Source organism: Microchirus variegatus (assembly GCF_963457635.1).
Source record: "Microchirus variegatus genome assembly, chromosome: 19".
NCBI classification, from domain to species: Eukaryota; Metazoa; Chordata; class Actinopteri; order Pleuronectiformes; family Soleidae; genus Microchirus; species Microchirus variegatus.
This window is the reverse complement of record NC_139820.1, coordinates 19,878,741-19,891,146: the sequence shown is the minus strand read 5'-3', so window position 1 is coordinate 19,891,146 and position 12,406 is coordinate 19,878,741. Positions and strand designations below refer to the sequence as shown.

At 43.3% G+C, this 12,406-nt stretch overlaps 1 protein-coding gene across 1 annotated transcript in view; it reads left to right on the top strand.

Moving 5' to 3' along the window:
* uvssa (UV-stimulated scaffold protein A) overlaps positions 1-11,586 on the top strand; it is a 29,277-nt gene extending 17,691 nt beyond the window's left edge. Inside the window, exons 10-15 of the mRNA XM_083906101.1 lie at positions 3,553-3,784; positions 4,199-4,342; positions 5,107-5,290; positions 5,378-5,489; positions 10,857-11,031; positions 11,111-11,586. Coding sequence (XP_083762227.1) covers positions 3,553-3,784; positions 4,199-4,342; positions 5,107-5,290; positions 5,378-5,489; positions 10,857-11,031; positions 11,111-11,204 — 941 coding nt within the window. The 3' untranslated portion in view covers positions 11,205-11,586. The remainder of the gene's footprint in view (positions 1-3,552; positions 3,785-4,198; positions 4,343-5,106; positions 5,291-5,377; positions 5,490-10,856; positions 11,032-11,110) is intronic.
* Positions 11,587-12,406: the final 820 nt, after the last annotated feature.

The window sequence follows — 12,406 nt, the reverse complement described above, 5'->3', positions numbered from 1 at the left end:
TTGTGGCTGTGAGGTGGCCTTTGACCCCTGCTCTGTCCTCCTTAGTCATTATATTCACCTCCTCTCTACCTGGATGTCATCCCTCTCTCCTCCCACCCTCCCTCCATTACTAATCAATTAGACGCAAAAGTAATTAGATTGTATCTGATGGCTCCAAAACAGCTGTGTGTGTGTCGGGGTGATTAGTGGGTGAGATCATTACCATCTACAGGGGCCATACCAAATTAACAATGCAACCTCTTTAATGAGCCCCCTATTAGCCCCGCACACAGGTTTTACCACCCACCTACACACACACACATAAAGAAATACTGAACTTTATTTACCCAGTGATGATTTTGTGTTGTGAGTGGAGAGATATTTTCTAACTTAGTAGCTGCAAGCTTTTTTTGGATATCTCTCACGTAGCCGAACCACCCACTGCAAAATTTGACTTGAAAACAGCCATGTTCAAAAACGATATTTCTTCAGCATGCAATAGAAGCATGAAGACATAATCTCTGGATTAGAAATGGCCGCACAGTCTCACTTAAAGCCCAATTTATACTCCTGTGTTAAAGTGCTCTACATAGGTTACGCAGAGCCTCTGCGTCGTCTCCGACTGCACGTAATATTTGTGTCCGTCACTCCGTCAAGGGACAACGGAGACGACAAGAGCTGCGATTGGTCCTCAGGACAGGCCGAGATAACGCTGCTCTGTGCCGGCTCACAGTGCACACCGAGCGTCCACAGAGGTGGAGCTGATCACCGCCGACAACGTCGCTGCCAAACTATAAATACGTCATATCTTAATACACACAGCACATGTTTAGACTCTGTTTTGTTTAGACAAAACTGTGTTCCGTGACACAGAAAAGTGAGAAACGGCCACTGTTTCAACAACAACAGTCTTTCTCTCTCGGACGCACAACAACCTTGCGCAACGACCCCTACTGATCGGGCGGTAAATTGCAGCGCGTATCCGTCTCGAGGCTCGAGGGGTCTCCGTGGTGACGCAGTCGGATAACGCATTACGCAGTTGGAGAAGTATAATGTGGCCTTAAGTCATGAAAGCATCCAGAAGTCAGAGTAAACCTGTTGTCCTGCCTGATAAGCTATAGTTTTATCATTTATTGCTAATTACTTTTTGTGGAGCATGAGAAGCCGTGTAGTGTCACAGGTCGCAGTGACCTCAGTGGATTTCTGAGGTCACCTCTGTGATGTGGTGGAGCAGCAGATTAGCAGCGTTCATTTGAAACTGACTGACAGAAACAGAGAGCAGCAGCAGAAGCTTCTGCTGGAATCATTGACATGAAGAATTGAAGCTGCTTGACTGTGGTGCTGCTAATAAAGTGCTTGGTGAATGCGCCTCTCTTCCCCTCTCTCCTCTTTCATTCCCTCTGTCCTGTTCCGTCATTGTGATTATCAGTGGTCTTATCCCTCTCTTTCTGCTGTCAGGACACTATCTCTCTCTTTCTCAAATTAACATTTTAATTACAGGCCCTCCTTAACCCAAGAAAATCAATACCTCTTTCCACCTTTTCCTCTTGCTGTATACTCTCTCTCTCCCCTGAGCCCTCCCTTCTTCAGTTGTGTTGCTTTTGAACACTCCCCTTGGAAACCTCCTCAAATAAATACATACAACACACACACACAAATATCCCAGCACAACACATGCTCACACTCCACCATTTTCCTTCCATGGAATCAAGAGCAGACTGAATAAAAACCACATTGTGTTTTGTCAAATAAAAAAAGAACTGTGATGCCTCACTGAAGGTTCACGTGCAGCAGTAGGTTCACACTCCCACTGCTCTACCTGAGTGAGACATTTGATTTAGACTAACATGTTTACATTATACACTATGTTAAAAGTCTGAAAACACACAGTGATGTCCTCCAGCAGCTAATACTACACTGATGCTTCAGAGCCAGAGGAGTAAAATAGACAAAGGACAGTTCATTTATTGATTTGACATCTTTGAGCCTCCACCCCTGACCCTGGCCCTCACAGTTTGTGTCTATCAGCAGTAAAAACCTGGCAGTTTAGCTTGTTTTTTACTCTCTGTGACAATAGTATATCATATTTCCCCTAAAAAGTCAACACAATCTTTAACATGTGTCCCTTTTGGAAGCCAGCGTTCCATGAAATGCTCTTTGAATGACTTTGTCAGAGTGGTACCAGCAGACCTCTGGATGTGTCTGATTTAAATTCAAACAAGGCTTTTATTTAACACAGAGACACATTTTTTATTTCAATCCATCTGTTTTAGTTGCCTCTTCTTTATTGATGCAAAAGAGTGTGTGATGGTACTTGTCCATGACAGCAGCTGAATGTGTCGAGCTGCCAAATCAGAGCTGATTATGTGTGGGATCGGCCTGTCCACAGCTCTCAGGTTACTGCCTTCCTCTGATCTCACCTGCTGTGTGTGTGTGTGTGTGTTTAAGCTGATCAATCCCTGAAGACCCTGGTGTTTGACCACACACACACACACAGATTTGCACAGCTATCCATCTTAGTACACTACATTGACATCCATTCATTTGGACAGCCTAACAAAGCCTTATCCCTAACCTTAACTTGACCACAATGGTCTTCAAATCTAAGCTTAACCAGTTCCTCAGAAATTATGTTCTGCCTCCTTTGGACCAGGTTTTGGTGTCCATGAGGACTACAGGGATGCTCGTAGACATCATGCATTCCCTAGCGCCTTACCATAACCTAAAGGGATACTTCACCGATTTGAATGTGGCTTTGTATTGCTAGAATAGCAATAGTATTTTTTAGAAAATGTGCTTCCCTCCCTCAGTTTTTCCCTGACTTGTAAAAAAATATGTTTTCCCTTATCCAAATGTGCCCTACTGTGAGTCAAATGACACATTTTGCATCACAGTAGGGCAAATTTTGATTGAAAAAATTTGCAAAAGTTTTTTTTAACCCACACAGGTATACTGCATTAATTTATTTGCATTAAAATTGTATGCACAGTCCATCTGGTTCTGTTGGGTTCCGACAGGCTACTGTGTGTTGGCCACAAAAAAAGACTATTAGAGGGCAGTGACATGCACTGGCTCCACAGTAAAGTGCAGCCTTGGTACATAAACGAAGAGGCGAAGCATGTGCTATCTGTTCCCAAGGTCTTTTTTGTCTCAGCTGTGGAATAATTCAACTGGTAAGAGTTGAAATTCCTGCAGACAGTCTGTAATAGTACAGTTCCACCTCCTAAATTGGTGGCATCGAGCACTAACTGAAGCAGTTCATCAAGATCAGCAGCTGCCAGGAGGGATAAAGGGAAGAAAGGTCTGCAGCACTAGACCTGCTGAACTCTGCAAACAGCTCTGAAAATACAACTCTTCACATCTGGACCGAGGGTTTGGTCTGGCTTGCTAACTAGCATACACGGGAATGCCTGAGATTTAACACCAAGTGTTATTTCACTTGTGAGGAAGCAAATAGGTTGAGTTTCATGGTTTAATATCAGTCAGACTGTGAGAAAAAGGGATGTAAGCACTTGTGAGGGTCTGTTCATCACATGCAGTTTGAGCTCACTTTCCTCACATCTGTGTCGGCAGGTTTGGATCCCACTCCTTCAACCTCATCAGCACCTGTCACAAGAAAGCCTCCTGCAAAAAGCCCTGCAGCTCCTCCTGCAGCTCCTCCTCCTCCTCCTCCTCCTCAGTCATCGTCCTGCTCTTCTTCCTCCAGGCGTATGAAGCGACTCAGAGATGAGGAGCAGGATCCGACGTGTGCGGCTGCCACGCTGCGCGTCCTCAAACAGAATCTTCCCATGCCTGTGGAGCCCAGGTGATCCTTTACTTCTGTTTACTGTGTTTCCCCTTTAACCCTGTCCTTATCTCATTATACCTCGGACAATAAAATAATGGGCACTTCAAAACTGTCACAGCTATTGTAATTCACATTATAAATGTCATATAACACTCCTGATGTTAAAGGTCATAGAGATTTAAGCTTTGATAGGTTTGCCAGTGAATATCCTAAAGCTCAGAGGTTAATGAACCATCACTTAAATATGGTGCTGAGACGCACAAAAGAATCTCCCGTCTCTTGCACTTTTTTAAAGAGTCACCTCTTTGACAGATGTTCACGTTAATAAAGGATCATGAACCAGAGCCAGATTAGAGGTTCGCCCATGTTCTTAAGACTGGGTCATACTTTACTCATCACTTTACACAGTAACTCCCCACATGTCTCCCACAGCAGCAGCAGCAGCTCCTCCTCATCCAATCCAAACTCATCTCAGTCCAGCTCAGATAAAAAGTCTGTGGATGCTCCTGTGGTTCCGTTTGGTTTGGACCTGTACTACTGGGGAGAGAAGCAGCCCAACGCCGGCAAGATCATCAAGTAAGTCACACCAGTCTACACGGTCATCAGTTCATATGCTGTATGTTGTCACCCCTTCACCTCAATGTCTTCCTGTCACCCACTGGGTCCAGTTCAAAAGTGTATTGCTTGTTTTTATGTCCTTGCAATATAATACACCACCCTATCTGACTGAGAGCACTGAGGTCAAGCTCCTGGACTAGGATGAGCCCATGTGAAGCTCGGTATCAGATAAAAACCCAATATATCATGTGTTTCACTATGCACTCTGTAAAAATGTTTATTTCTTCTTCATGGGAGAAGAATATTTGTTGCACAGTTTGAGAATTTAGTCGTTTTGTTAAGAGCCTCATAGTTGAAACTGTCCAAAATGACTGTATTAGACTGATATAGTAGATACTTGAATTCAGTCTGACTATTTCATGCTGCCCAGACCGTTTTGAAAAGACTTACGACTGACTTACTTTGGCTTTAAATACCAGTTGAGCTTATTTATTCTTATTTTAACGGGTGCAATTCTTATCACTCCTCTATTTTTATGAGTTGTTTCTGTGCATGTGTTTTTACTCATTTTATTTTTATTGTATGCTTAAATTTATTTAAGCATGTGAAGCACTTTGGGGCCACACGGGTTGTTTTTCAGTGTGCGACATAAATAAATATGACCTTGACATTTTCACACTCACCTTCTCTTACTGTAGCTGTGTTTTTTTTTGTGAATTTTAATAGAGTAATACTGACTTTAATCAGTTGCTGAACGCTGTGTGTGTGTTGTCCTTGTGCAGATCTGCCTCTCAGCATCAGTTCTGGGTTCCCATTGACACGGAGGAAGAGGTGGAGAATGAGCAGCTGCTGGCAGAGAGCAGCAGCAGATACATCTCCTTCCCTGGTAACTTCACTCCTGTCAGCCATTACTGTAAAGCTCCTCTAGGTAATGGGACGCTGTGTCAGCGGCAGGACAGACAAAAGGTAACGGGACAAAAGGACGCGTATGACTCTTTCTGTTTCCTGTGGTGTACGCTGTGTGTGTTTGAGTTGTGGCTGCGTTTCCTCCAGTGTCCTTTCCACGGCCGTATCGTTCCCCGAGACGAGGTGGGCAGACCCTGCAGGCAGGAGGACCGGGTCAGGGAGGAGCAGGAGGAGAGGAAGAGGAGAGAGGAGCAGCCTGGTAAGGAGTGGCACTGACTTTAGCTGTGTCTGAGGCCTGAACTTCACGGAAGTCTCCGTCCTGATGGCTTCACAATACACCAGGGTGCAGGATTTCAGTGTCAGAAACAATGATTTATTATCCAGATTCTGAGAATTTAAAGACTTAATCTGGACAACAAGATGTTGGAAATACTGTATGCTTAAATTGAGAATTCTGACACTCACACACTGACAGTGTACAGATAAAGAATAGACTCAGTCCAACAGATCAGCAGGAAATGTTGCAAATCCAGAAGTAATGAAACTTCCCTTAAAGGTCACATAGAGTTGTCCTGTTGCACATATATGTTAGTTATGGAGGTCTACTTACATACATTAACTTGTTTTTTATGCTCAAAAACCTCCTAGTTGCTGTAAACGAGCCGATAGAAATCTCTCCTTACTGACGCTCTCCTCAGCCGCGCTGTTTCAGACATAAATCTCACCCCCAGAAGACAGAGTGTGTTGTGATTGGCCGGCCAGCGTAGAGCCTTCCCAACTGTCTTGTGATTGGCCAGTACCCGGAAGTGACATATTCAGCACATCTGCTCTCAGAAGCACAGCTCCCCCCTCTGGAACGGTGGATGCACTGCTACTCAGTTTTAACAGTGTTTAAAAATAGCTTCTTCACAACTCCCCGCCGCAGTCCCTTTGACGACTTTGACCCGGAGTCTTCTTCTTCTTCTGCGGTTCAATGTACGCAACCGGATGTGCCCGGACTAGTGCCCGGAGCAGGAGGATCTGCTGTTCAGGAGAACCGCTGTTTACGTAACCGGACCGGGTTTTTTCAGAGATCTCGCTGAGCCCGAGATTACAATAAAACACAGTGTTCTCAGCAGTAGCTGAACTGTTTGTTTAGAACCTTCAGGGCTTCATAAACAGGGTAATGACGCAGATACACACTAAAAAACAGCGTTAATTGGAACTTCCTGTCTACGTCAGCTTTAAAGGAAATGGAATTCTTTACAGATTTCACACTGAGAAAGGGTGGAGCCATGGTTGTCAGCCTGATAATCTGCTTTCTTAATCAGAACATGATAGGTAGAAATATTCAAGAAACCAAATATTTTCTCCTATGGTGGAAATGTGATCCACTTACATGATAACTTAAGCCAATCAGAGGCCGAGACGCTGGGTGAAGACTGAACAAGAAAACATCAGCGATTCATCACAGAGGAAAACAACATCTAAAAACATGATCACAGATGAAACCCCATTGGAAACACTAGAGAAAAGTTAGTTATCTGACACACGTTGGCAGTTGTTGTTTGTTGTGCTGAAACAGCTTCACTATGAGAAGCCGTTGGTCAATTTTCCCTTAAAAAGGTGTCAGTGAGAATGGGTCTGGAAGGGTCAGTGATTTAGAGGCTTTGGTGGTTTTTGCTGCAGCTGCTGTAAACGCCTCTGATCAGTGTGTGAGTTCCATGATACACTGTCCACAGTGCTAATGTCCATCAGATCCACCAGTGTCCACATACAGCAAAGAGAAGCGAGTCATGTGTGAGGTTATTGTCTGCTTTACACACATTATCATTGTCTGACTGTGTGTGTGTGTGTATGTGTGTGTGCAAGATGTCAACCAGCTGCCTGCAGTGTCTTGTTAACTACCATCTCTCTGTGTGTGTGTGTGTGTGTGGTGGGCATGGCATGCAGTCCAGTGAGTTGTGAAATAGCATCTTTTGTTACCAACAACACTATTGATCCACAAGTCAATCCCACATCTACACACACACACAAATCAATCTCACAGTGAGGGGGACAGTGGCCTGGATGAGCCTCAGCTCCCTCTGCCCATTCAGTCACACATGAACGTAAGCAGCCATGATAGTGTGTACAGTGAGCTTAACCAGGCAGTGAGGGCCACTGTGAAGGTCAGCTGAGACCTGCTCCCATAGCAACACATATCAGCGATACCAAAACCTTTCATTTTCTACATCTGCTGCATGTCAACAAATGGAGCCACAGAGAGAAGCTGGTGAAGAGCCGTGTGACGGTGTGGTTCATTTTAGAGCAGGGCTTCCCAAACACTGGGTCGGGACCCACAGATGAGTCACGGGCTCCCCAAACTAATACTTAATGTTTTAAATAGTGCTGTGCAATAGGTTAAAGCGCATGACGTCATGTTTACGTGCAGCGGCACCGTTTACCAGTTAGCTCCGTTAGCTGCATTAGCTCCTTTTAGCGCCGTTAGCGCGCCTACTGTGGAACTGGAGTGGTCTGTTTATTAAAGGAAAAGAGCAGCGCTACAAATAAGCAGCGTACCTGTGTACTACGTATGTGTGCCTCTGTTTTTAAAGTGGAGCGTTACTTTAGAGACTCGTTTTAACAGTCCGGAAACGCGTTGTGTGCTAACGTGTGCTAAGGTGGGCTAATGTGCGTTAACATTGACACCGTTAAACGCTGTTGACGCATTTGACAGCACCAATTTTAAATAACATGCATAAAAGTAAGGTTATGAAATGTATACATTATAAACAAATTAGCTCTCGTCATTGATGTTGTAATGTGGGTCATGATAGTTTACTAGGCTTGGGTACCGTTTATAATTGAATCAATACGTACCAGTACCAACTGTACCTTATTTCGGTACTTTCAAAATATTTTTCAGTTCACAAAGTCTACACAGTTTCTGTTACGACCAGGTCAACAACAAGACCTCTTTCTTCTTGTTTGTCTGCCCTTTGTCTCGTCACTACCGTCCTGAAAGTTACCGACGCTAGCAGCGATAGGCAAATCGGTACCAAGTACAAAGAGTTCTGGACTGTGTTCTCGACTCTAGAGCAGTGTCTTGTGGAAGCCAACAGGAGTGTTGCAGGATAGGGTCGTGCTGAGTTTTCTGCTAATTGAAAGCTGTAAAACTATAGCATTTGTTAGCATTGATGTACTGTTTGTCATGTGTAATTTGGAATGTTTTTGTCTATACTGGGTCAGGAGTGGCAAAGACAGGTGCAGGACTGTCAGACACCCTCAGTAATCGTCAGTAATCTACTTCTGAGGATTCAAGTACTACAGCGAATATTCCACTGTCTGCACTCCTGCCGATCACTATACTTCTACTGTCGTCTCTAGTGCAGTGAGGGATATGACAAAGCTGCTCACTGACAGATGAAAAGAGGCAGCTGGTGACATGAGCAGAGTGAGACCTCTCCCTGTGTGTGTAGTGTTGTGCACTCTATCTCCTCCTTACTCTCACTGGTTCTATGGTGACTCCTTGTTGATAACTTTTTCCATACATTAAAGCAAGGCTCTGTAATCGTGGAACAGCTAGCTATAGCAGGCTAACCGTGTCACGGTTCCACTCTTCCCATCTCACACACACACACACACACACACACACACACATTCTTGTACTTGTTGCACACTGAGGACCGGGTAAGAGTGCTAGCAAAGTGAGGACCAGCATTTCCACTTTATAAATCAACACAATTACAAATATCTACTTCATGAATGACATCTATAATGAACTACTGGGTGCAGTACCATAAAATGTCTGCAGGTGGAGCCCCAGAGCAAAAAGTGTGCGTAACACCAGGGCTGGAAAACAGGTTTTTGCACCAAGTTGAGGAGCTCTGTTAAAAACAGAGTAAAGCGCAGAGCCGTTTCTTGCTATATGCGGATTATGCAGCTGCATAGGGCCCCACAGCCACCAGGGGCCCCCCAAACTGCAAGTTCATACTCATATTTTATTATATTTTTGAGAATTAAAAGTACCTGTCTTTATTTGCATGTATTGGATGCATTCATTATGCATATATTTGCTAAGCATGTAGGTGTTTGTGGGGTAATCAGAAAAAGTTAGGAATCTCTACCTCGAGTTTGTATCTCAAATAGTATCTCGCATAGGGCCCCCAAACAGCTAGAAACGGCCCTGATAGCATGTATACAACCTAAGGAAGTTGTTTCAATGAAAACAAAGTGAGGACCGGCCAAAATGTCCTCAGTTTGTAAAAATGACCTCACTTTGTTGGTTAAAAACCCTCACTTGTTCTCAGTATGACGTAAGTACAAGAACACACACACACACATTCTTGTACTTGTTGTTAACTGAGGACTGGGTAAGAGTGCTGACAAAGTGAGGACCAGCATTTCCACTTTATAAATCAACACAATTACAAATATCTACTTCTTGAATGACATCGATAAAGAACTACTGGGTGCAGTACCACAAAATGTCTGCAGGTGGAGCCCCAGAGCAAAAAGTGTGTGAAACTCCAGGGCTGGAAAACAGGTTTTTGCACCAAATTGAGGAGCTGTAGAGCATATTTACAACCTAAGGAAGTGATTTGAATGATAACAAAGTGAGGACCGGCCAAAATGTCCTCACTTTGTAAAAATTTCCTCACTCTGTTGGTTAAAAACCCTCACTGGTTCTCAGTATGACACAAGTACACACACACACACAGAGAAGAGCCCAGCTGGGTTAGGGTTCAGAGGTGTTGACAGAGTGAAGAGTCCTGCTGCAACATGGATTATATTCTGACGACTGTCTCTCTCTCGGGGGCATTAGTTCATTTCGGTCCTTCTCTCTTTAAAATTGTACTTTTTCACGTCTTTTGTTTTCTTTCTCACACCCCTGCAGGATCACAACAACAAAGTAACACACACACACACAATCCATGTAAATGCAGCTGCTCTCCTTTTAGCAGTAATGATTGTCCTAAACACACCAGCTGCTTTTCAATTACTGCTCCTCTGTGTGTATGCGTGTGTGCGTGTGTGTGTGTGTGTGTGTGCGTGTGTGTGTGTGTGTGTCTGTGTGTGTAATGAGGGATAGTTGAAGGTCCAGTCAGAGCCAGGGTCAGACGGCTTGATTAATAACCCCCCCACACACACACACACACACACTGATCTGGGGTCAGTGTTTTGACAGAGCACAGAGCCCAGCTTCAATCCCATCACAATCACGGTGTAATTACTTTGCATTACTGCAGCTTTATCTCTAATTCCACTGCAGGACATCATTAAGTAGAAGTGTCTCTTCGTTTAGACCGTCATTACTCTGCATTACAGCCGCTTTTACTTTATCGCCCAGAATTATGACATTAGGCTTTTCATTAACACCAGAATTGGATCCAAATGAGTCTGTACAACACCCTGTTTACTACTTACGGTGTGTCAAAGTGGCCGCTGTGAGCTCATCGCTGTTATCAGACGCAATTACTTCATTACACTTCTCAGTCAGATGAGTTTTTGTCAACGTTTGAGTGTGTCGCCGATAGAGAGACGTTGTTTAATGAAGGATTTAACTGCGTACAAATGATGTGAACCTACACACACACACACACACAGTGCTGTTAACGTACTTTGTACTTTTATATATTTATATATCCTTTCTTTTCTGGTGCAGACTGGAGAGACCCAGAGCTGTTGCGAGACATCGAGGCAGCGACAGGAGAAGACCTGGGTTCTGACCGAGTGGGTAAAAAACGCAAAGGGAAGAAGAAGAAGTTTCCCCACCTGAGTGATCTGAAGCAGAGGACGAACACGACGCGCTCCAGGCTGGAGAGGAAAGTCTTCAACAAGTACGTACAGCGAGCTGCTGCGATGACGCTGACCTGATGTGTGACCATATCTGACAATATCATTATCATCTCTCTGCAGAAGCTCCATGCGCAGAGTGGCTCAGGTGTTGAGCAAAGCTGACGGAAGAAAACACGAGAAGTTCTCCAACCAGTTCAACTATGCCCTCAACTGAGCTTCGGCCATTTTGACTGTTATGACTGTGACTCTGCAATGACTGCTTTAATAAGCTCCATCGTCACGTGACACTTTTTTGATGAATTATGATGATTTTTTATTATTGTTTTGTGTAAGTGACTGAATTTCTACTGTTTCCTACTTGAATTCACTGTTGATGTTGATTTGTTTCACTGCGTTTATCATCCTGTCTCTTCCTCTGTACATGACGTACACGTGATTGTTAAATATTTGTATTTTAATTCAGGTGTTCAGGTACGTTAGCATGATGGTGGTGTTTGAGTTACTAGTTCTATTCAGTAGTGAAAGAAGAGAAAGAGGTGAGAGAAGTAGAATTTTGATGAAATTAATTCTAGCACAGATGAATTTCTGTACTAAACAAAAACAAACTGCTGTGTTGCGAAAAGAAAATTGCCTTTGAGGAAGATAAAGAGAACTGAAAGTCTGAATTTCTGAAGTCCTTTCCCTGTTTACACCAGTAACTGTATCACTAATTATATTATTCTATTTTTTTTTATTATTATCTTATGCAAACATAGTGACTGTGGGCTGTCAAAATGGCTGCCATCACAGAGGCGGAGGAAACGGCTGCGTGTGAAACAACAGCTGAACAGAGATATTATTACTATTAATAGTGTTCATCCCTAATATTCAGGATGTATATAAAGAGCCGACTAACATGCAAAAATGTTGTTATTTAGCAGAAAGGTGTAATTTGTCTGTTTGTGTTATCAGTGAAAGTATGTCACTGGGACTGTTTGTGGTGTTTAATTGTCATTCTTTTAATATCAAAGACGATATCATGTTGAGCTGAGGATTCAATTACATCCAAGGGTTTTCTGTCAAACGGTCAACAAAGTCCATAAATAAGAAGAGAAGAAGAGTCCAAACGAAAACAACCACAGCTGGAGTTACACGGTACTGACAATAGATCAAGCCATTCCTTAAGTCATAAATAAACATTCAATATTCATAGGGATTTTTTTTATTCTTATTCTTATCATTATTCAAAACAAATAACTCAGCTATTGGTCTATTACATGGTTTCAAAGGGCATTCAGAAGAAGAGCTAGAACATAGATGTATGTACAGGTTCTGGTAGATATCCACATTCTATCAAAATAAGCCACTCAAACGAAAGCCTCCAAAAAAGAGGAGCAGAGTCTGTTTACAGGTGTTTGTTTACATGTGTTTGTTTGT